Source organism: Choristoneura fumiferana, chromosome 16, assembly GCF_025370935.1.
Source record: "Choristoneura fumiferana chromosome 16, NRCan_CFum_1, whole genome shotgun sequence".
NCBI classification, from domain to species: domain Eukaryota; kingdom Metazoa; phylum Arthropoda; class Insecta; order Lepidoptera; family Tortricidae; genus Choristoneura; species Choristoneura fumiferana.
Genome location: NC_133487.1, coordinates 19,924,487 through 19,950,345, shown reverse-complemented (window position 1 = coordinate 19,950,345; position 25,859 = coordinate 19,924,487). Strand labels below are relative to the sequence as shown.

Here is a 25,859-nt window from a genome sequence, read left to right as displayed (position 1 = left end):
GGTTTGAAGCATGGTGTCCCGGCGTCCCGGCCGATAAGCAAATTGTCCCGGTTTAAAAATCATAGTTATTTTCTAGGGGACTGGACTTCGTAAATAATAATATCGTCGGTGAGATTGACAATTCCATTATGTGCATTTTCTTGATATATGGATTTCAATTTAAAAGCCATATGTGCCAAAATCAATATATGAAAAAATGCACATAACAGAAATGGCAATCTCATCGACGATATATATCTATAATAAACACGACTAACTAGCTAAGCTATAACATAGCCGACAACGTGCATTTTCCATTTTGTAGCGAAAAGCGCCTACGAACAGAGAACCCGACTGGCGGGTTGCTGACATTGAATGAGTTGTTTTGTGTTTAGGACTAAACCTTTAAAGTTACCTATTTGTTGTCATAAAAGTTTATTTTTTCTACCTTTACTACTTTTTTTTTAAATGTCCCGGTCTGCGTCCCCACACTTATGGCAACCCTAAACTAGCTGTTAGTCAGCATTACATACTATTGAAGTAAACTGCCAGCGTAGTTACTTTCTTCCTAATTTGCAGTTATTACATTACGTGCTTAGATAATACACATTACACACACGTAAAAAAGCAGAGCAACTTATACAGTTAGCAATAAATAACTTAACCAACTTAGAAAATTTGAGCCCAAAAATTGTAATTTAAAATTTCATTATCACAAAATTTGCTGCACCTATTCTAATGAGACATAACTAATAACCACTACAAGGCAACGCAGTTTCATATAAACAAATCGCCTATCTTTAAGTTTTCCTTTCCTGTTTAGGTTACCTTGAAAAGATCCCTTTTAGGGATAAGTTCGCCTTTGCACTCTTTTGTTTTGTTTTCTTGTTGTATCATTTTTGTGTTTTATGTACAATAAAGTATTTACATACATACATAAATCGCTTTGAAATCAGTCCGTCCGTTTGAGAGCTACGATGCCACTTACAGGCAGGCAGACCGACATTGGTATCGATTTTACAGCCTTTTATGAGTTAAAGCTTTTAAGCGGATGAAGCCTAGCTAGTTTATTATAATTTTAAATGTAAGCGTCTGCGTTTGCGTCCCAAACAAAAACAAACATCCCAAAGAAAACAAATATTAAAATCATAGAAAATATATTATTTATCACAGGGAAAAAAATCTTATTCACTAAATATGTACAACTTTCATATAATTTACAATTTAAGGTATACTACAAAGCATCCAATTAAAATCACCGAAAGTGGTTAACCGGACATTGTAACACCACACTGCCGTTTTACGATCAAAATGGATTTCACAACATCAACTCGCCACTTGCATCCAATGGTTCCACCTAGTGGGGGGCCTGCCAACGCTTCGTCTTCCGGTCTGTGGCCTTTACTACAGGACTTTTCTCCCCCAACGGTTATCTAACTAACTTTCATATTTTTACAGCTATGTCATACGAGCATCTAGTTAGTAATTCGCAAATGTTTTATTTTACAAAGATGTCGCAAAACAATACGACATGTAAATAGAGTCCCAGTATAAAACAGATTGGGAACCCTTGCAGTAATAGTATTTTATACAACTGTATCGTAATAGGGGTCCTTAAAACACGAGTGCGAGTTTATGAAACGAGGCGTAACCGAGTTTCATAATAGGGTCACATGAGTGTTTTAAGGCCTTATTATGTACAGTTGCATACAATATTTTATCTATATCCATATATTAAATCCTCTATCAGGTGTTCAAGAACCATTGAGAATGACCTGCATTAACGAGAAAACTTCATAATAGAATCCAATGTCGTAATGCTGGTCATTACCCATGGTTTTTGAATGCATAATTGAGGATTTACTATATGGGTGTACTTTATAGTAGTTTAAACAAACCTGCATTTTGTAGTGTACTTTTATTAGTAGGGTAGGTACTTTTCTATTATAATAATATTTCGGGTATGTGACGATAGCCGTGACGTCAGTCAGCAATAAATAGCCAAGATACGTACACGCGTCTTTCCTTGTGTTCCCAATAGAAGATACCTCACATTTGATAAAACAAAAGTGTATAAATTTCGTCACGCACAGCTATCAATCAACATTTCATACTTTCGGTATTTTGATTTTCAGTGTGTAACACATTCTCTGTACACTGTATCCTCTTGGATACCAAAACTGTGTAACTCATAGACTAAAGGGTATCCAAAAGGATGGCATCATAGTATTCAAAATGTTGAAGTGGACTTGTGGATTTTGCACTTTGTATAAACCAAAAACAACACCAAAGGAAGTACAGCGCCGTTCGGAAGACCGGCAATTTATGCTCATTTGGGGTAATTTCGTGACATACAACTTTTTTAAAATTTCTAATATCTTTTTGTTATGCTACGCTACTTTGTCACAAGTAAATTATTTGTACTCTATTCTTTTCTACAGGGGACAGGGATCAAGATCATGTTAATTAGTAAACCTAAGCGGCCTCAGACTTTGATGTATCTCTATTCAATATCTCGATGGTAATTGACGATTCACTCTGTCCACTGTTGATACCGATGGTCAGTTCATTGGAACCTAGCTCAGCTTCATCCTTCCGCAAACGGGCAATCTCCTGCTTTTTGAGTAGTGGCACTCCGGAGAGACCCTGGAGGACCATGAGGTGCTTTATCCATTTTTCATTTGTGATGCAGGAGAAGTTGTCTTCGTCATAGGTTTTTTGCAGCTGTTAAGAAAAAAAAGTTTGTTAGTTTAATTATATGTTTGCATGTATGTCTTGTATACACATACAGTCTTGTATTTTATTCTATGATTGTTTTTATGGCGTTAAATAAATGTATTTACTTTCTTTCTTTCTTTATTGTAAACTAATGTGACTTCACCAAATTGAGACTACTTTGATAGTTTTAAAATTGACCATATCTTTGGTCCATTATATGTTGAGAATGATGCATCCTATGGCTAATATGATGTCTATGATGATGATCTTGAGAATGTTGGAAATACAGAAAAATTATGTATGACACAGTAAGGTTTGCAAAACTTTTTTTTTAATCCTAATTTGTCACCCAAAAATGACCCTTATTAAAAAATATTTTATTTACTTTGCACATCTGTCAATTTCACCTGATTTGGTCCAGTAAATTCGGAGCAAATCGACTGTGACAGACGGACGGATTGACAGACAAACGCACAAATCGTCGCCTAAATCGCATACCTCGTAACTCCATTTTTTCTGAAAATTATGTTTTGACACTTTTAGATAGTACTATTCTGAACGCATCTAACGGCAAAACTCTTAAATACCAAGAATAAACCGTTTAAGTTTAAAAAGCAAAATAGAAAACCTCGCAACTCCCGACCGCCATTTTGTAAAAGATATACCACGTATCTCCCCCCGCCACTCCCTTTAGTACCTACGGTTTGCGATGGTGTTGTGACTGCACGTCAGTTTTGCGTAAAGATTTAAGAAGAAAACGGGTGCAGACTAACAGGTGTGTAATAAGGTTCTGCAATATTAACTGATTGTGTATTCTTGATAGATATTTATCATATTATAAATACATTAGACTATTGAAAGTTTAGTTTGTTTGCGTGCCGTGGACATACGAGGTTTGCTCCGCGTGTATCTTTACGCGTGAAGATTAGTTTTCTACGCAAATTATTTAATCTAGTACGTAGTTGTGATTGTTCGAATAGCAATTGTTTTGTTTGTGTCGCTATTTTAATTTATGTTATACCTACCTACGAGCCTGTTACCCCGCGACTCCGTCTGCGTAGCATTCGGTTTTCACTATCCGCTGGAACTATGAAATGTTCCAGGATAAAAACTATCCTATGTCCTTCCCGAGACTCAAGCTAATATTTTCATCTAAATCGGTTCAGCGGTTTAGACGTCATGAAGCGAAGTGACAAACAAACAAACAGACTTACAAACTTTCGCATTTATTATATTATAGTGGGATTAGCCGAACTCGTCCAGCTGCTTTACTTAAGGTTTTTTACTTATAACATTTTATTGTTCTGTAGGCAGATACTAAAATAAATCAACAAAGGAAAGCAAGACTGCAGAAAATAATTTTTTCAAAAATAGGTAAAAACGTTTGCATGATACAATTTAGATGTAAATCAATACGATGGATCTTTAATTTTAGTTCAGGAGAGCACTATTCATCTCAACAAGAGATTTGTTTAGAGTGCAGAACCCTACACCACCTTGTATCACACTAACTACTACTACTACTACCAGGGCGCAGTGACCCCAAGTGGGTCTTGGCCTCCAACACCAGATTACGCCACGGTTTGCGGTATTGAGTCAGCTCTTGCAAGTCTTCGACCCTGAGGTCCAAAAGGTCTTTCAGGACCTCGTCCCTCCAGCGGTCTCGACCACCAACGACCAACCGGCCTCTCGGTCATCCAAGTGCGCTCTCTTCACGGCTCGACCCTCTCCCATCCCAACCTTTCTACGTGCTCGAGCCACCGAAGTCTGGACGCCTTGATCTGTCCCATTCCCTACATTGGGATACCAGGTCCTCAAATTCCCTATTACCTCACCAACTGTGCAACATGAAATTTGTTTGTCACCAGCTAGTTTCAAGAGCTTGAAAAAAATCGATTTTCAAGCCACGAAATCCACTCATCACGTCATAAACCAGCAGTTCTCAGAGCTTTCCTGAACAAGAAAAATGTCAACAGCCTTACAGCATGAACATTGGTATCGCCGCTAGTTTGCATCAAATTAATTTAGCCAAAAATAATCATGCTTCATTATCTTCACCTGAGCCAAACTCATGTACTTAATCATGTAAATAATTACCTTGTTCAGATCAAAACATTACCTCTATTTTTTATAGCAAACTCTTAACTCTCGATTTGCTTTATAAAATTTTTCAAGAAAAACTCTTAACTCCAAAATTTCCAGGTCCACGTATTTAAAAAAAGAATAGGTCTTAACAATCTGACGGCTAAATTTAATTTAACATCATGTAAAAAAAAACTTAGCAAGTCTTCATGCAAAATTTTGGTAGTGAAGTTTTTGTGTCTCCTGTAAATTTGATCAGATTGAGTTACGAGTTTTGCGATTTAGGCCGACGAAATGATCCTGTAAGGGTTCTGTTCAAAAAGACAGTCACAGTGAAGACATTAACTGGAATTATAAAAAAAATATCAGCATGAGACACTTGGTACCAATTGACCTAGTTCCAAACTAAGCAAAGCTTGTACTATGGATACTATAAATTTTAATCAAACTGTATTTTCTGAACTATAAATGGTCCGTAGCAGGGGAAAAAAAATCTAATGGTTGCTATAACTGAAAGGTTAACCCGTCGAGCGATTTGGGGGTGCAAAAAGCGCCTAGCGAAATTTGTCCGGAACTGCGATAGACACACTCACTGAGTGCACCTAGCGCATTTTCAGACAGGTTTCCTTAGGCACACACGTGTGCCTAAATCGCTCGACGGGTTAAGAACTGTTGTGTATCAAATATGCAGGTACTTGTCTGCCTTATTTAGACAATAAGGTTGGCTAAGCGAGGGTAGTTTGATACCATTGACTGTAACTTTACTTTGATTTGCTACAGAGCTCAATACACATAATTACCAAATTATGGTGTTTTTTTGGACTTGAACAAGAACCATTGATTTAACAGGTGAAACGTAATTGTAATGTAATTTCTCCAAAAGACTATAATTAGTTGCCATGCTCATATTGTTAAAAAGATAATCAAGAATTAAGATCAAGGCCCAACTTCTCTCCCCTTCCCCCCTCCTCTATTAGCCCCCCTTTTAGGCCGGCAACGCACCCGCAGTCCTAATAATGCTTTAGGTGTCCATGGGAGGCAGTGATCACATATCATCAGGTGACCCACATGCTCGTTTACCAGCTATTTGATATTTAAAAAAAAGAATTATGTGCAGTAAGACAATATAAAGGTTCTTAAATTAATTCTTAATTTAGGATGTTTTCTTAAAAACAGTAACAAAAATATTTCTAATTTAAAAAAGAAAGTTAAAAAGTGAGTTTTTACGATGTTTCTCTTGTGTCACTCATCAAGGTTGTTAATTTTACAATTTGAATTTGAAAAAGGATGATTACCAGGTAGTTTCGCTCAATGAGCCGAGCCACCAGGTGAAGTTAAAGAAAATCAATAAAAACATGGCATACATTGTTTCAACTTTAAATCAGATTGAGACACACAGACGAGACTGACCTGATTGTTCAACTTCTTGATCTGCTGAATGTTCCTTTTTGTCTGCAGCTCAGCCTCCTTGGCTCGCAAGTACTCCTGTAGCTTGAGTTCCTTCTCCTCTTTACTCTCTAATTCTTTTATTGGCAGTTCTTGCTGACTGTCTTCAGAATCATATGCTTTGTTGAGCTTGTCTATGTCCGACCAAGCATGTGTTGATATTATAGAGCCAGCTTGTGTCGGTCGACTCATTATAGTCGTGATGCTCTCTAATTCATCGTTACTGTCCCATTGGTCATCCTGTTTAACAAATTCCAGGTCTTCGTAGCCAAATGGATATTCACAGTCTTGGTTGTCACATAGAAGGACTTTCTCATTGAAATTTACAAAGAAGTAGCGTATGACGGACTTGCATAGCGGACATTCCTGAAAATAGTTGGAATTTTAATGATAGAGTAATATGGAAATGATGGAAAATAGCATTTGTTTTTTAAACCTTACTTTTTCAACTTCATTTCCCGGCGACTTCTCCAAATTACCAGGTTGTCCCATCTACAAATAAATAAAAAATTTAATCAGCACTTTGCACATAATGAGTATTTATCAAAGTCATTTTTATAGGTAACAATATAAAAAATAAACTTACAGCCGCAATTCCAAAATCCGCGGGAATAAATTCTGGCCGTTCACTATTTGTTAAGTTAGCAGTCGTATCATCCATGTTGGCCAATTATAATATTATTCTTTACGAAACAAGTTTTTATTTTATCTACAATACTTATTTTATTTAAAAAATTGCCCCTTACAGCATATTTATAGGTTATGTTATGTTTTTTTTAACACGTACCCGACTGCGCAAGCAAAGGAGGTTTATTTTATTTTATTGGCAATTGAGATTGCGCTTCATTTTACGTTAGTTGACAACTTCAGTTTGTATTGGGTAGAAAAACCCAGAGGAAAAAGCTGCACAATATCTACTAGTGCTTGACTATTTCTATTCCTCTTAAATGTTGGAAGTTTGTTTATTATTTTAATTAACCGTTGTCACTAAATAATGTTGAGATAGTATTTACCGTTACTTAATAATAATACATAAATATTGATTGCGTTGAATGGAACGTTACAGAGGCGTTTTTAAATTCGCTTATTAATTATTTTATTCATTTAATTTTTTGTGTCTATAAATCTTTTTTTTTGTTTTATTAAAACTTGTGTTGTGCTGCTCCATTCTCATTTAAGTTATCTTAAGTATAATTTATTTTTGTTTCCTATACACTCCTATACATAAGCGAAAATAAGGTTGTCTTTGTTTGTATTGAACACCAAAACTTTTAGTACAAAAAAACGCTTTTGTTTCAGTGTTGCCAACGTAGGCAATTTTTGCCAATTAGACTGCTCTGAATGGAAATCGGCGACAATACTTTAAATGGCGACTGTTCTCCTTTTAGGCTACTTGAAGGACAAGGTCCTTATAGTAATTGAACTAAATAATCACAACACAAGCCTAAAGACCTAAAGGTCCAAATGGCAAGCAAAGCTTCGAAACCTTCGATATTTTATGTGATACATATTTTGTGATGCCATTATCTGTTTGTGTTGTCTGGGTAAACAAAGACGGCACCCATCACATTTAACTGACTCATAAAATTTAACAATTAGAGGTAAAACAGCCCCTTGCAGTAATGAAATTTAACACTTGAAATGGAATAACACAAGCTACTTTTTAGCTATCTCTGAACCGAGAAGTTCGGTAGCATGGAGAGAATTTTGTACAAATATTGACACTGAAACTTCGCCTTCAGAGATGTGGAGAAAAATGAGATGGATGAAAGGGAAGCCAAGGGGAGACAGTACTTTTGATCCAGCTAAGGCGTCAGAATTGCTGCAATCATTGACACCAGATTCCGTTGAAGAGCCTTTACCAGTATTTTCTAGTAGTTGTAATAATATATTAGAGAGAGGAATTACTATGCCAGAACTTGTTAACTCACTTAAGCGTAAAGATACTGCTCCAGGTACTGATAATATTTCATATACTATGATATACAACTTACCAAGTTCTGGCAAAGCAATGCTTCTATATATCTATAATCTTGTCCTGGTGACTGGCGAGGTACCTGCACAGTGGCGAAATATTAGAGTGGTTCCCATACCAAAATCTGGTCAACCATCATCACTAAGACCAATCTCTCTGATGTCTTGCCCTTGTAAGGTGTTTCATTACATTATTATGAAAAGGCTCGAGTGGTATGTTGAGAGCCAAGGTCTTTTGTCACCATCGACAATTGGATTCAGAAGATCAAGGTCCTGTATTGATAATTTGGTGCGTTTAGTTTCTACTATTCAGATAGGATTGTCAAAAGGAACTGCTGTTGTCGCTTGCTTCCTCGATATAGAAAACGCATATAATAGAGTTAATATTGGCTTTCTTGTGAGGATGTTGGAAAGAATAGGAATTGGAAGAAAGATATGCCAGTATTTGTGGAATTTTCTGTCCAGTAGAAAACTTCAAATCTTTGGCTTAAATAGTAACATTTTGGAAAGACATACAAATCTTGGGCTAGCGCAGGGTGATCCACTATCTCCATTGCTTTTCAATATTGTCACAATGGATATTTGCAAAAAAGTATCTAACATTTCTATATCTCACTCATATGCAGATGACTTTGTTATGTATAAGGTTGTGGAGGAAAGCTTTGGTTCTGTTGTTGATAACATTAACATGAATTTGGAACTTGTTGTAGAGCTGTTAAATGATATGGGTTTGTCACTGTCCGATAAGAAATCAAACATTTGTATATTCAGCAGAGCCAGAAGACAATATGATAATATAGAAATAAAAATAAATAACAACTTGGTGAACGTAGTTAAAAAAATCAAATATCTTGGACTTTGGTTCGATTCTTCTCTTCGTTGGGGTTTGCACATCAAAGAAATTTGTTCAAAAGTATATAAATACATTAATATATTAAAAATTCTAGCTGGTACTTCTTGGGGTGTTCACCCAACACACCTAAGATGTCTTTACATATCATTGATTAGAAGTAGATTAGATTATGGCAGTTTCTTGTATGGATCATGTGCAAACTCGCACTTGAATAAGTTGGACATTGTGCAGAATCGTGCTTTGCGTATATGTGGAGGATTTATTCGGAGCACTCCAATTCATGTGATGCAGAACGAACTCTGTTTGCCACCTCTTTCAGTCCGCAGACAGTTTTTGGCATCACGTTACTGGCTCAGAGTTGGTTCTGTATCGAGCGATGAAACTATTGAACTCCTGCAGCAGTTGTCTGGGCAGTGCGAACTTAGTTATTGGACCAACAAAGCAAAGCCAATGCTTGTCGCGGTGAACAATTTTTTTAGAGAGGTAGATATGCATAGAGCTCCCATATTGGATATGTATACAATTGGTATATGGGTATCATATATTGACATTCAGGCTTGTGTTAAATGTTTTGTAGATAGTGTAAGCAAACCAAAACGAAGTGTACCAATTGATTGCCTTAAGAATAATGTCATCCAAATGATGGTTCAAGAATATGATGGATTCTATAAATTGTTTACAGATGGATCCAAGAGTATGGGAGTTGGGGCTGCATTTTTTGATCCACAGTTGAACATCTCTAAGCAATTTAATTTGGATTCTAGAATCTGTATAATGAGAGCAGAGCTAATTGCCATATATGAAGCTCTTTTATATGCTCAGACTATTGAAAAGAGCAAGGTAGTTATACTTTCGGATTCGAGAAGTGCACTTCAACACCTGGCTCAGTGTGTCTCGGGTTCCCGAGGTATGCCGGTAGCCTATGATGTCATAAAACTTATATATTTCTTGCAATGTAACCACACCCAAATTGTTTTGCAATGGATTCCATCTCATGTGGGGGTAGCTGGTAATGAGCGGGCAGATAGATTGGCTAGCCTGGCTGTCACAGGGGGGATTGATCGTGTTTCTAAGCCATATGGTACTGAATTAGTGCAACTGGCTAAGGAGGAGTGCGTTTCCAAATGGCAGGAACTTTTTAGTGCAGCATCGTTGACAAAGGGCATTTGGTATGGTACCATGCAGAATAAGGTATTTAAAGTTCCCTGGTTTGATTGTGCCGGCCTTTCCAGGGGCCTTCTTGTGTCAGCACTACGTGTTCGATCTGGTCACATTCCACTTAATTGTTTTTTGCATTTGATGAGAGTTGTGCAATCACCTTTGTGTATGGGGTGTGATAAGACTGAAGACCTTATTCACTTTCTTGTGGAATGTGATCAGAATAAGGAGATCAGAGTCAGGTATTTGGATGGTATGGGCTTGTTTAATGGAGGTGTAAATGTAATTCTCAGTCGACCGCTTTCAGAAGAAGCGACGCGAATTTACAGATTCATTGGACGGGCCTTTGCATCCAGAGACGTGGTTTCAGTGCAAGGGAGAGTGTAATATCTGTCTTTAGTGTGGTGTATATATCTGAGGCTCCCCATGAGGCTGACATAGTCACATTTGGTGTGCTAAAGCCTCGTTAAAATATTAGAAGGAAAAAAAAAAAAAAAAGCTATCTCCGTTCGAATTTGGCTACATTACATTAGGCTATTCAAGTGTGAAAAATGGCGATATTAGGTTACGAGCTGTTGGCAGCATTGCATTATTTAAAAAAAAAGTATTCCAGTCAAAGTTCGACGACAGACGAACGTCCAGTGTTAAAAAATAGTAAAAAATAATTACATTTTAAATTTTAATTCGCGTCAAACGGCGTTGATTGTATCGAATTAAATTACTGTTTTGCAGAAACATCACAACAAAATGCCTATTAAAGCAGTCTGCGTACTTAAAGGCGATGTAAGCGGCACGGTATTCTTCGATCAAAAGGTGAGGTCCGGTTTTTGTTACTTAACGTCGCATTATACATTTAATAAGCTTGGAAGTCACTAATCGTTCAATTATTGTTAGGTCATCCCTTCACATTAGATTTGGGAATATAATGCCGCCTGTAGAGATACATTAGATGCATTGTTTTCTTATCTACGTCGACCGGTTGAGTAGGATAAAATTATTCTAGAAGATTTTCCCAAGCGTGTTGTTATGAATTGCATAGGCAACATGATTCATTAATTATTTGAAGTGGAAAACACGATCCATGAGATAAACGGAACATTAATTATGATTTCATTCTCAGTGGACTTTGTTGAAAATTTAGCCACAGTGTGTGGATAGGATACTTTTGGAAATATTAGTTTTTGGTAAATTTCATGCATGCTTATTTGAACTAAATAAAATTTTCTAACTTAAATTACATTTTTTTATCTTATAAACACATTTTTACTGTCAAATTGCATTTTATTTTTAAATATAATCTTATAAGTTTACAATCTTATAAAATTAGGCATATTGAATAATATCATCAAATGTCTATTGTTTCAACAGCCTTGACATGTTTAACATAATTTCAAATGGTGATCAATTTGGCTTCCAACAACAAAACAAGCCAAATGTACAACATACTTTATAATTATTTGTGATTTTCAGGATGACAAAGCTCCTGTTGTGGTGTCTGGTGAAGTAAAAGGACTAACAAAGGTAAGTTCAAAGAAAATACTGTGCAAAATGCCTACTAAAAATGTTTTATTTTAATTTGTAACTTAAAGAAAAAGTCCTTGAAATTGTCATTCACTAATGTTAACGTTAAGTTAACGTTTTTATATTTTTTCTTTTCATCATCCTCAACACTCGAAGTTAGCTTTTTATCTAAAAAATGGCAATATAATAAGTAGTATTAGTAAAAATCAAAAATTCTACCGAACTTCGGTTCAATAACCTGCTTATAGTAATTTTTTAATACAAATAGGTAGATAAGAAGGTATTGTTAAATTTGATTGTTGAAAAGGCCCTTTCATAATTTAAAATACTTGAATGTTTCTCAATGTTTAGTTTGTGAAAAATGAAACAAATTTTTTTTTTTTTAATTCGATTTTTGAATATTAATCAAGATCTTTATTAAAAGAATAAGTGCTATGTTTATTTCATTTTGTTGCATATTTAACTGATATGACAGACATTCTTTTAATATCAGTCGAAATAGTACAAGTAGATTCTCTTTTTCTAACACCGAATGTTCGGCATTTAAACCGAATTTCGGCCGAATGCCGAAGTTCGGCTCAAAACGAATGTAAAACGAATTTCGGCCCATCTCTAATAATAATTACAAAATCTAGTTAGAATTAGGTTTGACCTGAGGAGTAAAAACTCAAATATGCACCCAACAGCTTCCAACTAAAGTGCACATATATAAGGACAGACAGACAGGCAGCATGAAACCACAAGTGTTACATCCTTTTGGCTACGAAATCCTAAATATAATAATAATAATAATAATCATAATCATTTATTTGCTTAAAACATTAGACATAAATTATACAACAAAGAAATATCTGGCGGTCCTCAAACTAGGCTGAGCCTGTATCTTGAGAACCTGGAGTGCAATTTAATTATTATATTGTACTTGGTTATTATCATAGTATGTTAAACTCACAAATATGCTATCTTGCTAATTGTACTGTTAAATCAACTGAATCGCAGCCCTCTGTGCATTTCCTGACAAGAGGGACATTACATCACTATGAAATTTATTATTAAAATGTTATTTGGTGGCCCAAGAACATCAGCATCTATGTATAGAATAGACTGCATGGTTCTTACATCGGCGCACAAAATTTGTTCACAGCGCGGATTTGTGAACGTTTCACTATAGTTAACCCCCGACGAAAAAGAGGGGTGTTATAAGTTTGACCGCTATGTGTGTGTGTCTGTGTGTCTGTGTGTCTGTCTGTGGCACCGTAGCTCTTAAACGGGTGGACCGATTTGAATGCGGTTTTTTTTTATTTGAAAGCTGGTTTTTGATGTCCATGATGAGGGTTGTGTCAAAGTAATATTGATGATTGATGCGCCGCGCGTTTTGTTCCAAACAGCCAGTCTAGTGCCGTAAGGTCTGCTCAAGATTGAATCAAATAGTTTGACCATGTGAGGTAATATCTTTATCCACCTACGCCCAATTTGTGTTGTCTCAATGACGTAGTACTACCGTACTTCCGCACTACCGCGTGTGTTTTGGACGATAGTTACTTTATTGACCGACAGGTGACGTTGTACGTAAAAAGAGCCTAGGTAACGCTTGACTGAATACCAATGTATAAGATAGGTGAAGGAATGAGTTTAATCATTGGCATAGCAACGGTGTTTGGTGTAAAATCATAGTAGATTACGTTTTTCATTGTACAGTCAGCGTCATATAGTGCGTAGCAGTTAAGATCACCAAATACTTGGAAACATCCAAATAGTCATTAACATTGACCCAATCAAAGCGATCAAATTGCTCAGGACATCCATCGTGTACAAATAAATCGGAGCACGCACATCACCACTGGTAGCGTAGCAGCCATAATGTCCAAAAGTATGGGACACACTAGAAAACTGAGCTTTATTTAAAAGGTTTAAGGTTTAATCTCGAGTTGAGTGCGAAATAACATTAGGTAACACGTAATAAGATTCGACTTTTCGTTTTTGACAATCACCGAAAAGAGTACCAACTTGTCAGTGATCGTTCCGTCTCTTTCATTTGAAGCCTGACGCCTTTTTTTCACATTTTTATTTACATTGTCAGAATTTCGGATTAACGGATTTCCTTTTAAATATGGCTTGAATTGGCCAGTATAATTACAATATAAAAGAGTTTTTATTTAATTAAAAAGGTAATGACATGTGCATTTTGCACCAAGAGACTGAAAATAGAACACCGTTCACGTTGTATTAAAGATGACTAGCTAACTAGATAATTGGACCTTATACGGTATATAATAAAGTCAATTTTTCTGTGGTGTCCCATACTTTTGGATACTTTGGCTGCTACGGTACTAATGTCGGCTTGAATGTTATAAAGTATTTGACGACGGGCGTGCTCCGGTATATTTGTACACGATGGATGTCTCGAACAATTTGACCGCTTTGACTGAGTCACTGGTAATGACTATTTTGTATGTTTCCAAATATTTGGTGATCTTGACTGCTACGTACTATATGACGCTGACTGTATATACAATGTAACTAATGTTTATTTTGTTGTTTATCTAATACAGCCTGTGTTTCTGTTGCCATTCTAAATCTGTTTGAAATTTCGGTGTTAAGTAGCTTTGTAAATTTCGGCTATCAATATGTATTTAAGTATTATTAAAAGTGCCAATTCAAGTCTACCTAATTCCTTTCCTTATGAAAATCATTGTTCATCTTTAAGAAAATTAGTTAATTTTCGCTCTGACAACTTTAGAAAATCAGTAGTAAAGTTTAACATAAAATGCTTGAGTTAAAAAAAAAATTGGCGAATTAAAAAATGGAAATAAATTGGTAATCATTTCCGCTAGGTATTAGTCTCGTTTACCTATTTATCAAGAAATTGACGTAAATAAACTTCAGACTCATTTATTACGATGAACACGCGGGCCAGGCCAAAGCTTAGAATATAGATTTGTAAATATATATTTTTAGAGATTGAACTAATTTCACCTAGAAACAAACTAATTATGGTGATGTATTAAAAAATTTAGGTATGTAAATAAATTCGAAGACACGACGTCATTGATACGTACCTACTGACACAATAACCTTGCGGTGTGATAGCGGTTGTGTAAGCTAATAAGCATGACTGTTGTTTTTCGTGCGTTCGATTCCACGCCTGTGAATCTGAAGTACCTTTAATTGTAGATTACTTTGATAGTAGTTGTAGATTGTAGAAGATAATTGGAAGGCGCCATTTTTAGGGTTCCGGAGCCAAAATGGCAAAAACGGAACCCTTAAAGTCCGTCTGTCTGTCTGTCTGTCCGTCCGTATGTCACAGGCATTTTACTCGAAAACTACAAGATGTATATCAATGAAAGTTGGAGTACAGATGTCTTGTAAAAGCCGCTATTTAGTTTTGTAGTTAAATTACAAAAATAAATATTTATAGGGCATGGAGTAACAGAAATTGATAAAAAAAATATTTTTTTTAACTCGCATCAACGTGTAACGTGTGGCACGTTCGACAGCTTTTTTGAAAAGTTATTAAGGTTTCTCAAAAAAAAAAATGTTTTAAAGGGCACAAACGGTACAATTTAACTAAGATCTATCAAACTTATACCTAACATTAACCAATTAAGATGCCACCGTTAGATAATTCATAAAATTTTAAGAGGGTTAAGTGAAGTGAAGATTTCCGGAAATAATCGCTCCCAAAGTAGCAAAAGTTGTGCCTGGGTGTAATGTCGAGTTTAGGGTAGACCGGGGACAGTTGAAACAATTTTCACTTAGCCTGGTGTAATTAGATATCTATTGTATTTACAAAGATGTTACTGGTATTTGTTTAAAGGTAGACTATCAGGCTCCTAATTAAAACACACAATAAGGCTCCAGCTCATATAGGAAACCTAAAATAAGTGCATAAAGAAGACGGGGCAGAGTGGTTCAATTGACCTAGTACTGAGGACGATTGAACCAGTGTGTAGGGACAATTGAAACACTAATATAATATCAAAACAAGGAAATATCTTTATTCAGCCTCTACAGTTTTTACTACTATTAAACGTAATTAGTGAGATCGTTAATCATTTGTTAACATAAAATGTGTTTTTTAAATGTTATACTATAATAAACATTTGGTTTCATGTAATCACCAATATTTCATGTCTAAGTTTCCTTCAGTTATTTTAACCATCTTATGTTATAATACTTTTGACGATAAATATATTTCCACTTTGATATAACATTATAATTGCAAAATAGTATCTTAAACAACAAAAAGTTATTGTCATACAAAAACAACTGTTTCAATCATCACAATGTTTCAATCATAACTTTTAGTTTAACCACCTTGATAAAAGTGAGAAATTAATTAGATCGAAGGAGTTCTACAACATTTCAAAATAACGTCATTTTAGATATTTATTCATCCCTTTTTAGGGTTCCGGGGCCAAAATGGCAAAAACGGAACCCTTAGTTTCGCCATGTCTGTCTGTCTGTGTCTGTCTGTCTGTCTGTCCGTCCGTGGCTTTGCTCAGGGACTCTCAATGCTAGAAAGCTGTAATTTTGCAAGGATATATAGATAAACTATGCCGACAAATAGTACAATTAAAAATTCAAAAAAAAAAATTTAAGGTACCTCCCATAGACTTAAAGTGGGGGTGATTTTTTTTCTCATCCAACCCTAGAGTGTGGGGTATCGTTGGATACCCCACAAATCTTTTAAAACCATTAGAGGTTCGCTAAGACGATTTTTAGATTCAGTGATTTGATTGTGAAATATTCAACTTTAAAGTGAAAATTTTCATTAAAATCGAGCGTCCCCCCCCTCTAAAATCTAAGACGGTGGGTGGATAATGTAATGTAATGTAGCCTATGACACTCGCACGTGTTTGACAAATCATATGACTATTGCAGGTGGTAGGACCTTGTGCAAGGTCCGCCCGGATTGTTACCACCATCTTGCTCGCTAATCCTGCCGTGAAGCAGCAGTACTTGCATTGTTGTGTTTTGGCGTGGAGAATAAGACAGCCGGTGAAATTACCGGCACTTAAGGTATCCCATCTTAGGCTTGTAGGTTGGCAACGCATCTGCAATACCCCTGGTATTGCAGATGCTTATGGGCGGTGGTAATCTCTTACCATCAGGAGAACCACTTGCTCGTTTTCCATTCAGTCGAATAAAAAAAAACATTTATTAAAATCGGTCCAATTGTTTAGGAACTAGAGTGGAACATCTGATTTTCGGTCACATACATACATGCATATATATTGACATATATGTATACATACTTACATACCTAGACTTAACCAGACTACCCTTCTTTTTGCTTCCCCCAGTCGGGTAATAAAAGCTGGTAGTAAACATGTAAACTAAGGTGGGGGACGTTTGAAGCAACAGGACGATTGAAACGTTTCAACCGTCACCAGACCAGTTGTTTCAAATGTACCCATTCGACACTTTCTACTTCAAAGTCAAAAATAAGTAACTTACATCGACATTTTTACTAGTCAAATTAAATATAAATACTAATTAATAACTACAGAATAGGACACCATTTAAGTATATACACAAATAAAGAAGATTTATTAGGTATAACAAAAGGAAAGACGATGTAAATACTTACTTTTGAGTCTGAAAATCGAAAAAGGATCCCAACACGACTATGTCGCTCGCCGGCGCGCGCGCTATTGAAGACAGGTTCGGACCAGTCCGAGCCACGTTCAAGCGCCGCGTACCCTTCGTAGGTATTACAGTATTCGAGAAAATTGAGATGTTTCAATCATAACGTGTTTCAATTGTCCCCGGTCTACCCTACACACTGTACTAATTTCATGGTATGCATTGGGGGGCTGACGAGGTAACTAATTATAAGTGATCAATCAAGTGCCGCAATGTTATGTTATTTTTACTCGACTGTCCGAAGGAAGGTTATGTTTATTTAGGTAAAGTTTATAAGACAGTCTGCTTTGTATTATTTTTAATTTAATCAAAATATTAAGAGCTTTATCGACAGACGATCATGACGCTTAATAAGTTATTATAATTAAACAATAAAATTAAAATAACCTGACCTAACCAACAGTTGGAAAACCCCCGACCTTGTCACTTCAAAGTTCAGTATCTTAAAAACGGTTGAACCGATTTTGATGAAACATATCTAAGAACCATCGCTAGAAAACAAATCGCTTGAAATCGCTTTCAAATAAAAAAACGCATTCAAATCGATCCACCCGTTTAAGAGCTACGGTGCCACAGACTGACAGACACACACACAGACACACATAGCGGTCAAACTTATAACACCCCTCTTTTTGCGTCGGGGGTTAATTATGGCATAAAATGAGAGAAGTAAAGCATGCTTTAATTCGTTTTGGACGAGGTAAATGGTTTTACTATTGTGGTTAATGAGATGAGATGACTACCTAGCACTAATTAACAGCTTCCACACAAGTCATTTGTACATTTTCCTGTGATTTGTTGTTTGGGTTTACCCTTTACTCACGGGAATAAACATCAATCTTCGCAGTTTGGCTGTCAACAAGTTTCTAACGACCGGTCCTTTGCATTTTAAAGTTGTTATTGTTGATAAACATTTAAGATTGGTTTTTTGGAATCTTTTTTGTATTTTTTGTTTCAATTCCAAATTTTTACTTTTACGGTCATCCCGTAAAACCTAAATTGAAAATACAAACTGAAATATAGATGCACAGAAAAACCAGAAAAATAAGACCATCACTGGGAATCGAACCCAGGTCCTCGGTATTCCGTACCGCGTGCTATACCGCTACACCACTGATGGTCAAAAATAAGACCATCACTGGGAATCGAACCAGGTCCTCGGTATTCCGTACCGCGTGCTATACCGCTACACCACTGATGGTCAACGGTACCGACACGAATTTCCCCTATGCACCTCATATCTCAGCTTGTTTGTTTCTTATTTAGCCACTTAAGCAGTGACGCTAGCGACATCTATGCCGTAGCCCTCATCGAGAAACTTTTTCGGCACTCCATTGGAACTAACCGCTCACCCGGACAAGAGATATCGTAACTAAGCAATCAAATTAAGATTGGTTTTTTGGAATCTTTTTGTATTTACCATCAGTGGTGTAGCGGTATAGCACGCGGTACGGAATACCGAGGACCTGGGTTCGATTCCCAGTGATGGTCTTATTTTTCTGGTTTTTCTGTGCATCTATATTTCAGTTTGTATTTTCGATAAACATTTAATCATTAGTTAGGTACCTACCTATGTTTTATCTGTGACTTGCAAATGCAAATTGTGTACCTTGCACTCCAAGTGACCGTCCCCGTGGGGCTGTCCCCAGGGCAAGCACGGCTTCCACGTGCACGAGTTCGGCGACAACACGAACGGCTGCACGTCGGCCGGCGCGCACTTCAACCCCGGCAAGCAGGAGCACGGCTCGCCCAACGCCGCCGTGCGGCACGTCGGAGACCTCGGTAACGTCGAGGCCACCGCTGACGGCGGCGTCACCAAGGTAACGCTTGTACTTAAACAGCTTCCGACCAGGTGGTGACGATCTGCAAGGGGCTCAGGATGACTTCGTCCATAGTTCCAGTGTTTCCTTATTCTCATACAGTCTACTGTTCTGATTCGCCAACATTCCCACATCGTCACTTTCGTATATATCTTGTCCGCTTTCTTACGTGGGCCACACAGTGCTAGCTAACACGTCAACATTCCAATTTAGACCACAGTGCCGAGTCGTCAACATTATTGCATTATTCATTATCCAGACTAATATAAATGTTCTATAAAAATTATTGAAAAGGGGCTTTTTTGCAAATTACTCTCGGGATATTTTGCTATTTAAACGCTTAAATTGACCATATCTGTGAGACAACGTCTGCTAAACGTGGACGAGTTGGCACTGCTGACCTAGTAGTCTATGAAAGTGGACGAGTTGACACTGTGGTCGAAATAGGAATGTAGACAAAATGGGATATGGACGATATCATAAAGTGGACGAGTTAGGAAGGTGACGATTTAGGAATTGCATAGCATGGCACTGTGGACGATTTAAGAAGGTGACGAAATGGGACTGTGGACGAAGTCATCCTGAGCCCTGCAAAGTTGCGTGGATGCGTCGAGCCGAAGACGAGATGTAATGGCGCTCATTGGGGAAGGCATATCGTCACTACTTTGAAAAAATCTCGCATCTCAAATCAATACGTCAACAAAATTGACCATTGAAATCATATTCGTAAAGTTCACAGTTCACAGTAATATTGAAACCCTACAAAGATTTCAGAATAAAACGTTGAGGACAATGCTGAACATACCTTTTTACATAAGTAACAAGCTAATACACTTGGACTTAAATATCAGCACAATTAAGCAGCAAATCGTATCAGGCCAGATTATCAAAGCACATAAATCAATGAGGGCTATCGTTTTTTGTCTCACTAGATGGCGCACCGTTGCGTGGGGTTTTTAAGTACCTATGGCTTTCAAAGTCTGTTATTACGGGCGTGAAAACAAAGTTTAGATTAAAATCATATTTAATACACCTTAAAACCGTACCATAAAAATATCGAGCATGCCACAGTGTTGCATAGTCCCCGTTTTGTTCGGAAAAAAGGGAGGACAAAGGTTTCCCAAAGACAAACTTGTCTCAAAACACAGACATTCATTGACCCGGAACGCATATTTGCCATAATTAATTTCAGATATTGCAAAATATTCACAGTTATTCTAATTATAAATAAACCCGCGTAGCTCACCCAAAAACCAAATAAGCCCTCATTAAGCAGCAAATCGTATCAGGCCAGATTATCAAATCACATAAATCAATTGGCAACAAAACTAAAAGGCACATGTAGCGTGCACCACAACAGACTGAAGAAGCAGTGTCCCTGCTCTACCAAGCAGGTTCAATGGCAGCACTTGAAGGGATGCTCAGTGGAGTATTTCTGACATGACAAAGACACATGAAAAGACAAAGAAGTGGCTTATTGTGTTGAGTTCACAGATCGCCACATTGCGGATAGGAAAATAAATAAAGTTCACTTAGAAAAGTATCAATTTGCAGGTACTTACGAGCTTTTTTCAAAGTAGTGACGATATGTCCTGCAAGTGGACTGTTATATAGGCTGATGATGATGACTCGAAGAGTAAACTGCGGCCTTATTGTCAAACGCGCTAACGTTCACGTTCCCATCCACCATCACTTTCTACCATTAGTCCTGCACCGTGTGACAGAAAGTAGCGGTGAAAACCTTAAACCTTTTGAACGCCACGGTCGGGCACAGACGACAAAAAAAAATGGAATATCGCTCCATCCATCCATCCCAGCCTATATCCGTCCCACTGCTGGGCACCGGCCTCCTCTGAGAACAAGAGGGCTTGGGCCATAGTTCCCACGCGCGCCCAGTGCGGATTGGGAACTTCACACGCACCATTGAATTGCTTCGCAAGTTAGTACAGGTTTCCTCACGATGTTTTCCTTCACCGCAAAGCTCGTGGTAAATTTCAAAATTTAATTCCGCACATGAATTTCGAAAAACTCAGAGGTGCGAGCCGGAGTTTGAACCCACGACCCTCTGCTTGAGAGGCGATAGGTCAAACCACTAGGCCATCACGTAATGCCGACATGGTGCCTGTCACGATTTTCAGCTGTCGCGTTTTGCCGACCGTGGCGCTCAAAAGGCCTCCTAAGGGAGTCGCAATCAAATAGGTTGGGTATTCATTGATTTCCTCTAATCCCTTACATTTACATTCCAGGTGTGCATCCAGGACTCTCAGATCTCCCTGGTGGGCCCCAACAGCATCGTGGGCCGCACGCTGGTCGTGCACGCCGATCCCGACGACCTCGGCCTCGGCGGCCACGACCTCAGCAAGACCACCGGCAACGCGGGCGCCCGCATCGCCTGCGGCGTCATCGGCCTCGCCAAGTCCGACTAAAGTTGGATCCAACCACCCAACCCAACGGGTTTCACAAACGTGAACCAAATATTTAGGATGTTCTTTGATTATCTGTAAGCAAGTGGCATTCCTAGCATTTCTGTTATTTTTTTTCGGTGCAGGGAACATCGGATCTGCAATTTTTGTTTTGTTTCAATAAATGAATGATTTTTTTTTGTTTTTTTTTCTGTGTAATTTGATTTCAATTGGTGTGATTTAGGAATAGGAATAAAATATTTATTATATATAATGCAATATATCGAGAATGTAATAATGTTACTTTAAGCAATAAAAAGTATTTATTCTGTCAGGACAAACTTTCCTTTATCAACAAAACTGGGCAAGCACCAAGGTTATTTGTAGGTATCTATGAATATCCAGTCTTGCAGAGCCCCTCTCGTAAGCAAAATGTATTCTGCAAATGCCTCTTTTACATATAATTTTTTTATACTACCAGCGCTTTGCAAAGAATATTGCCAAGCAGCCTAGTAGAATACGCCGCAAGCAACTTGGCAAGAAATGTTTTTCTTCAAAACAACTGTTTTAACTATTAAAAAGTTAGCAAAACAAAGTAAATTAGTTTTAAAATGACAAAAAAATATAGTGAAATCTGTTTTCGATAATGCATCTGGATTTTCCAGGGATCTAGGGGGTGGTTACCTTGGCCTTAGTACCTAACTACAAATTTTAGATAAACCAATACTTTCAGTCGAAGCGTAAAATGCTGCCACCATCAAATAACCTCAACCTATCTCCATACCTATGGTAATAATTAGGCTAATATCGTACTATCACAGCATCTAGGTAATGAAAATAGTAAAATATGTGTGTGTTGGAAACAATTATGGACAAAAAATAAAACTAACTAAATGCTATGAATATTTTATTTGACCTATACTATATTCAATAATGCCTGCATGACTGAAGAACAGGTTGCAAGTGGAGTCATGGGCTTGGAACATTCTAGGGCTACTCGGGCCCCATTGCCACAGACTGTTCTCAAAGCTCTGGATACTGACACACGCCCAGAAGTTATTCAGCTCTCTATTGGCAACATACTCTTCAATTTTCTTGCAAATACGTTCAAGATGGTATGGAGTGAACATTCCATTTGAAATAAGAAGGGCTATTCTAGTAGTTTTCAATGCATGTTCACTTTCTGGTTGACTATATGAACTGATGTAGTTTTCTGTTGGATTCAAATCAGCATTGTGAGCCAGCATACCAATCCATTCTGTCATTTCATCAGAGTCCACGTCTTCTAAAGCTGGTACTTCTTCTATTTCCGGTGAAAGATGTTTTAATTTGATTGGACAGACGGTCACATTTACATTCTTGTCGTAAAAATACTTTGCTATTGATGATGGACATACATCTTCATTATTAGGCTCCCAGTACACAAAGAAGTTGAATGTCTCTAACTTACATAAGTTTGAATATAATTTATCAGTATGTCTTAGGTTTTTTAGGTCTATTCTTATTTCAAAGTAGTTGTGTGGTTGTTTTTTGCCTTCCAGGCCTAATGTTTGAAAAACAAAGTCCAAAATGTGAAGCGTTAGTACACCATCTGGCGTTACTGCGGCACAATTTTGCACAACACAATTTTTGTCTGCCGTAATGCAATACAATTTTCCCTTTTTCACAAAATTATCAATGAAATTGACATCTATGAATTCTGTAACTGAACACTTCGTTATTTTGTAGTAGTCTGTGTCTTCTGTGATCATTTCTTCTATAAAATTCGGAACATGCATTTCATCTGGACAAGTCACAATCAAACTTTTATAAAAATAGTTCATCTTTATTGTTTTCATTGCTGCCTCGCAGTTTTCATAATTTTTAGATGAGGATACTACCTTCGGACAGGGAAAATTGAAGACTTCAGGACACAACATTTTTATATTGACTGATGAATATTATGCCGCCGGAGCAAGGACAAGTAGCAAAATTAATAACACAACCTAACCTATAAATGATCTTTTACTATATTTTATTCTCTTAACGCATCGGAAAGTATATTAACATTTTAAATAGCACCTTTGTTAATAACAGCACGTAAAATTATGAGTGTTTAATATTTTTCACACATAAATACACCTTTAATTTTATGGGACACCTATTTAATTTTGGGTGACATTCTTCGCTTTATTTGCGATTTCTATTCCAAATTATATTATAAGTTCGAGGCTTGGTTTGTTATTTGCTGTCAAATTAGATGCTAAAATAAAAATAGGTTCTTAGCTGCAATACGGACTTCTAACATTTTTGACATTTCGTTGACACCTCACCTTCAAAAAAAACTATAATGAAATGAACGGTAATGGCGTTATTTTTTGCAATTTATATCACTCCTAATATATAATTCATATAATAAAAATAACTAACTAAATTACTATCGACAAGACAACATCTCTCTATCATTATTTGTGCGACATCTATTGTCGAGAAGCAAAATTATTCTGTAGTTACGCTATTACCCTTTAGATGGCGGCACGTTATAAAAATAGAATTAACATTTTTCCGACTAGATATACATTTAATTTACGTAATGTGCTGACCTCTTACATTTGTTAAATTATAATAATATAATGCCATGCACCACTGACATTTAATGCGGACATAGGTACTCATAATTTAGGTAGGTACTAACATAAATACCTACTTCGTCACTTTAATTTGGTTTTACACTAAGTATTACTTATTCTGCGGTTTTACTTAGAAACTAGTAATTGCAGACTTATTATAGAGGCTAAGTACACTAAAGAATCACTCTAAGTATATGCCGCTCACCCGTATGGGGGGCGTTGTGTGCAGTGCACTGCCCCAAAGTTCTTTGACAGGAGTAGGTACTTTGACCGTAGTAGATCAAAATAGGGCTGCAACCGTCCTGTCTTTAAATCCCGACGCAAAAAGAGGGGTGTTATAAGTTTGACCGCTATGTGTGTCTGTCTGTGGCACCGTAGCCCTTAAACGGGTAGACCGATTTGAATGCGGTTTTTTTATTTGAAAGCAGGTTTTCTAGCGATGGTTCTTAGACATCTTTTATCAAAATCGGTTCAACCGTTTTTGAGATATTGAACTTTGAAGTGACAAAGTCGGGGGTTTTCCAACTTTTTGTTCGTTAGGTTATTCCACTTATTCCAGGACATATCCGGCTTATAGGAGGTCCTTGGCCGTCCTACCTAAGATCGTATTGTTTAACGTGCTGACTGATGTCCGCGATCGTATTCGCCATCTCTTTCTACCCTCGTCTTATACCATGGGACAGAAAGAAGCTGTTTAAACGATTGTGATTCTATGTTAAAGTAAGGCCTCTGGATATTTTTAAGAAGCAATAAATATTAAAAACATTCACACACCACTTTTATTTTCAATTTTATCCTACTTAGGTAGGTACTGTAGGAACTAGGCTGTATACCGCTGGCAGGTGGTAAAACTGACCACCTGGCAGGTTAGATTAATCTAGTTTTATATAAACTGATAGGTTTTTTTATATTATGTTTCTAGAATATAACTTTAAAACAGTTTGACAGCGGTATACATGCCGGAGCGCAGATTGCTCCCGATAGCCTAAGCGGCTGGTGCTATGCTATGTAAATGTATTTTTAAGCTCTGAAATAAATCCAAATGATTGAAGAAGTTGTTTTATTTGAAGTTTCCGATACTGGCTGAATAGAAAAATTTATTTTTCTTTGTGTGACATCAGACATTGAATTGAATGGGATTGTCAATGAATTATTTAAAATTAAATTCGCTACAGAAAAATCAATTATCGCGGCATGCTCCGCTAAGAAATCTTGGCCTAAAATTAATAATTCTGAATCGTCATGCACGACAAGCAGCCTTGTTTGAAAACAATTATTCCTGATTTCCAATGACACATTGGCTGATGCCTGGATACCGATACGGGTACCTCCGACTGCTCGAAGCGGGAAATTTGGAGTCTCATCGACTTTCAATTGTAATTTTTCTGCTAAAAAATCTGAAATAACTGAAAGAGAAGCCCCGGAATCCACCAATGCATCACATACTACATTATTTACAACTACATTAATAAATGGGGCTCTACGTTCTTTATTACTAGCATTACTATATACATTATAAGTTTCCGACACCGGAGATGATGATGTCCACGCCTGATTCCCCGGCGTTCTACCGACGTGGATTCGCATTTGGGTTCCCCCTATAAGTTGAGTTGCCGTAATACGGGCGCCGCTGCTGATACGAAGTCGA

At 37.1% G+C, this 25,859-nt stretch overlaps 3 protein-coding genes and 1 long non-coding RNA gene across 4 annotated transcripts; 2 read left to right on the top strand and 2 right to left on the bottom strand.

Moving 5' to 3' along the window:
- The first annotated feature begins 1,093 nt into the window (after positions 1-1,093).
- On the top strand, positions 1,094-25,265 carry LOC141436227 (uncharacterized). The gene is made up of 2 exons (XR_012452278.1): positions 1,094-1,852; positions 25,020-25,265. It is a non-coding gene; the product is annotated as an uncharacterized lncRNA (long non-coding RNA).
- On the bottom strand, positions 1,120-6,998 carry LOC141436222 (uncharacterized). Its single transcript, XM_074099110.1, has 4 exons — positions 6,812-6,998; positions 6,667-6,717; positions 6,190-6,591; positions 1,120-2,703 (listed from the first exon to the last, which is right to left on the bottom strand). Exons 1-4 carry the CDS (start codon positions 6,884-6,886, stop codon positions 2,455-2,457), a joined length of 777 nt encoding a protein of 258 aa, XP_073955211.1. The 5' UTR covers positions 6,887-6,998; the 3' UTR covers positions 1,120-2,454.
- Positions 10,779-21,800, top strand: LOC141436226 (superoxide dismutase [Cu-Zn]). The gene is made up of 5 exons (XM_074099114.1): positions 10,779-10,864; positions 10,943-11,023; positions 11,681-11,731; positions 19,030-19,200; positions 21,447-21,800. Exons 2-5 carry the CDS (start codon positions 10,958-10,960, stop codon positions 21,624-21,626), a joined length of 468 nt encoding a protein of 155 aa, XP_073955215.1. The 5' UTR covers positions 10,779-10,864; positions 10,943-10,957; the 3' UTR covers positions 21,627-21,800.
- Positions 22,499-23,790, bottom strand: LOC141436221 (ribonuclease P protein subunit p40-like). The gene has a single exon (XM_074099109.1). The coding sequence runs from the start codon at positions 23,519-23,521 to the stop codon at positions 22,499-22,501; it is 1,023 nt and encodes a 340-aa protein (XP_073955210.1). The 5' UTR covers positions 23,522-23,790.
- Positions 25,266-25,859: the final 594 nt, after the last annotated feature.

Coding starts and splice junctions, on each gene's coding strand:
- LOC141436222 (XM_074099110.1), bottom strand. CDS start 6,886: ATGGATGATACGACTGCTAACTTAACAAATAGTGAACGGCCAGAATTT. Junction 6,592..6,666: donor CGGGAAATGAAGTTGAAAAA/GTAAGGTTTAAA, acceptor AACTATTTTCAG/GAATGTCCGCTATGCAAGTC. Junction 2,704..6,189: donor TCAAGAAGTTGAACAATCAG/GTCAGTCTCGTC, acceptor TTTTCTTAACAG/CTGCAAAAAACCTATGACGA.
- LOC141436226 (XM_074099114.1), top strand. CDS start 10,958: ATGCCTATTAAAGCAGTCTGCGTACTTAAAGGCGATGTAAGCGGCACG. Junction 11,024..11,680: donor CGGTATTCTTCGATCAAAAG/GTGAGGTCCGGT, acceptor TGTGATTTTCAG/GATGACAAAGCTCCTGTTGT. Junction 19,201..21,446: donor CTGACGGCGGCGTCACCAAG/GTAACGCTTGTA, acceptor TTTACATTCCAG/GTGTGCATCCAGGACTCTCA.
- LOC141436221 (XM_074099109.1), bottom strand. CDS start 23,521: ATGTTGTGTCCTGAAGTCTTCAATTTTCCCTGTCCGAAGGTAGTATCC.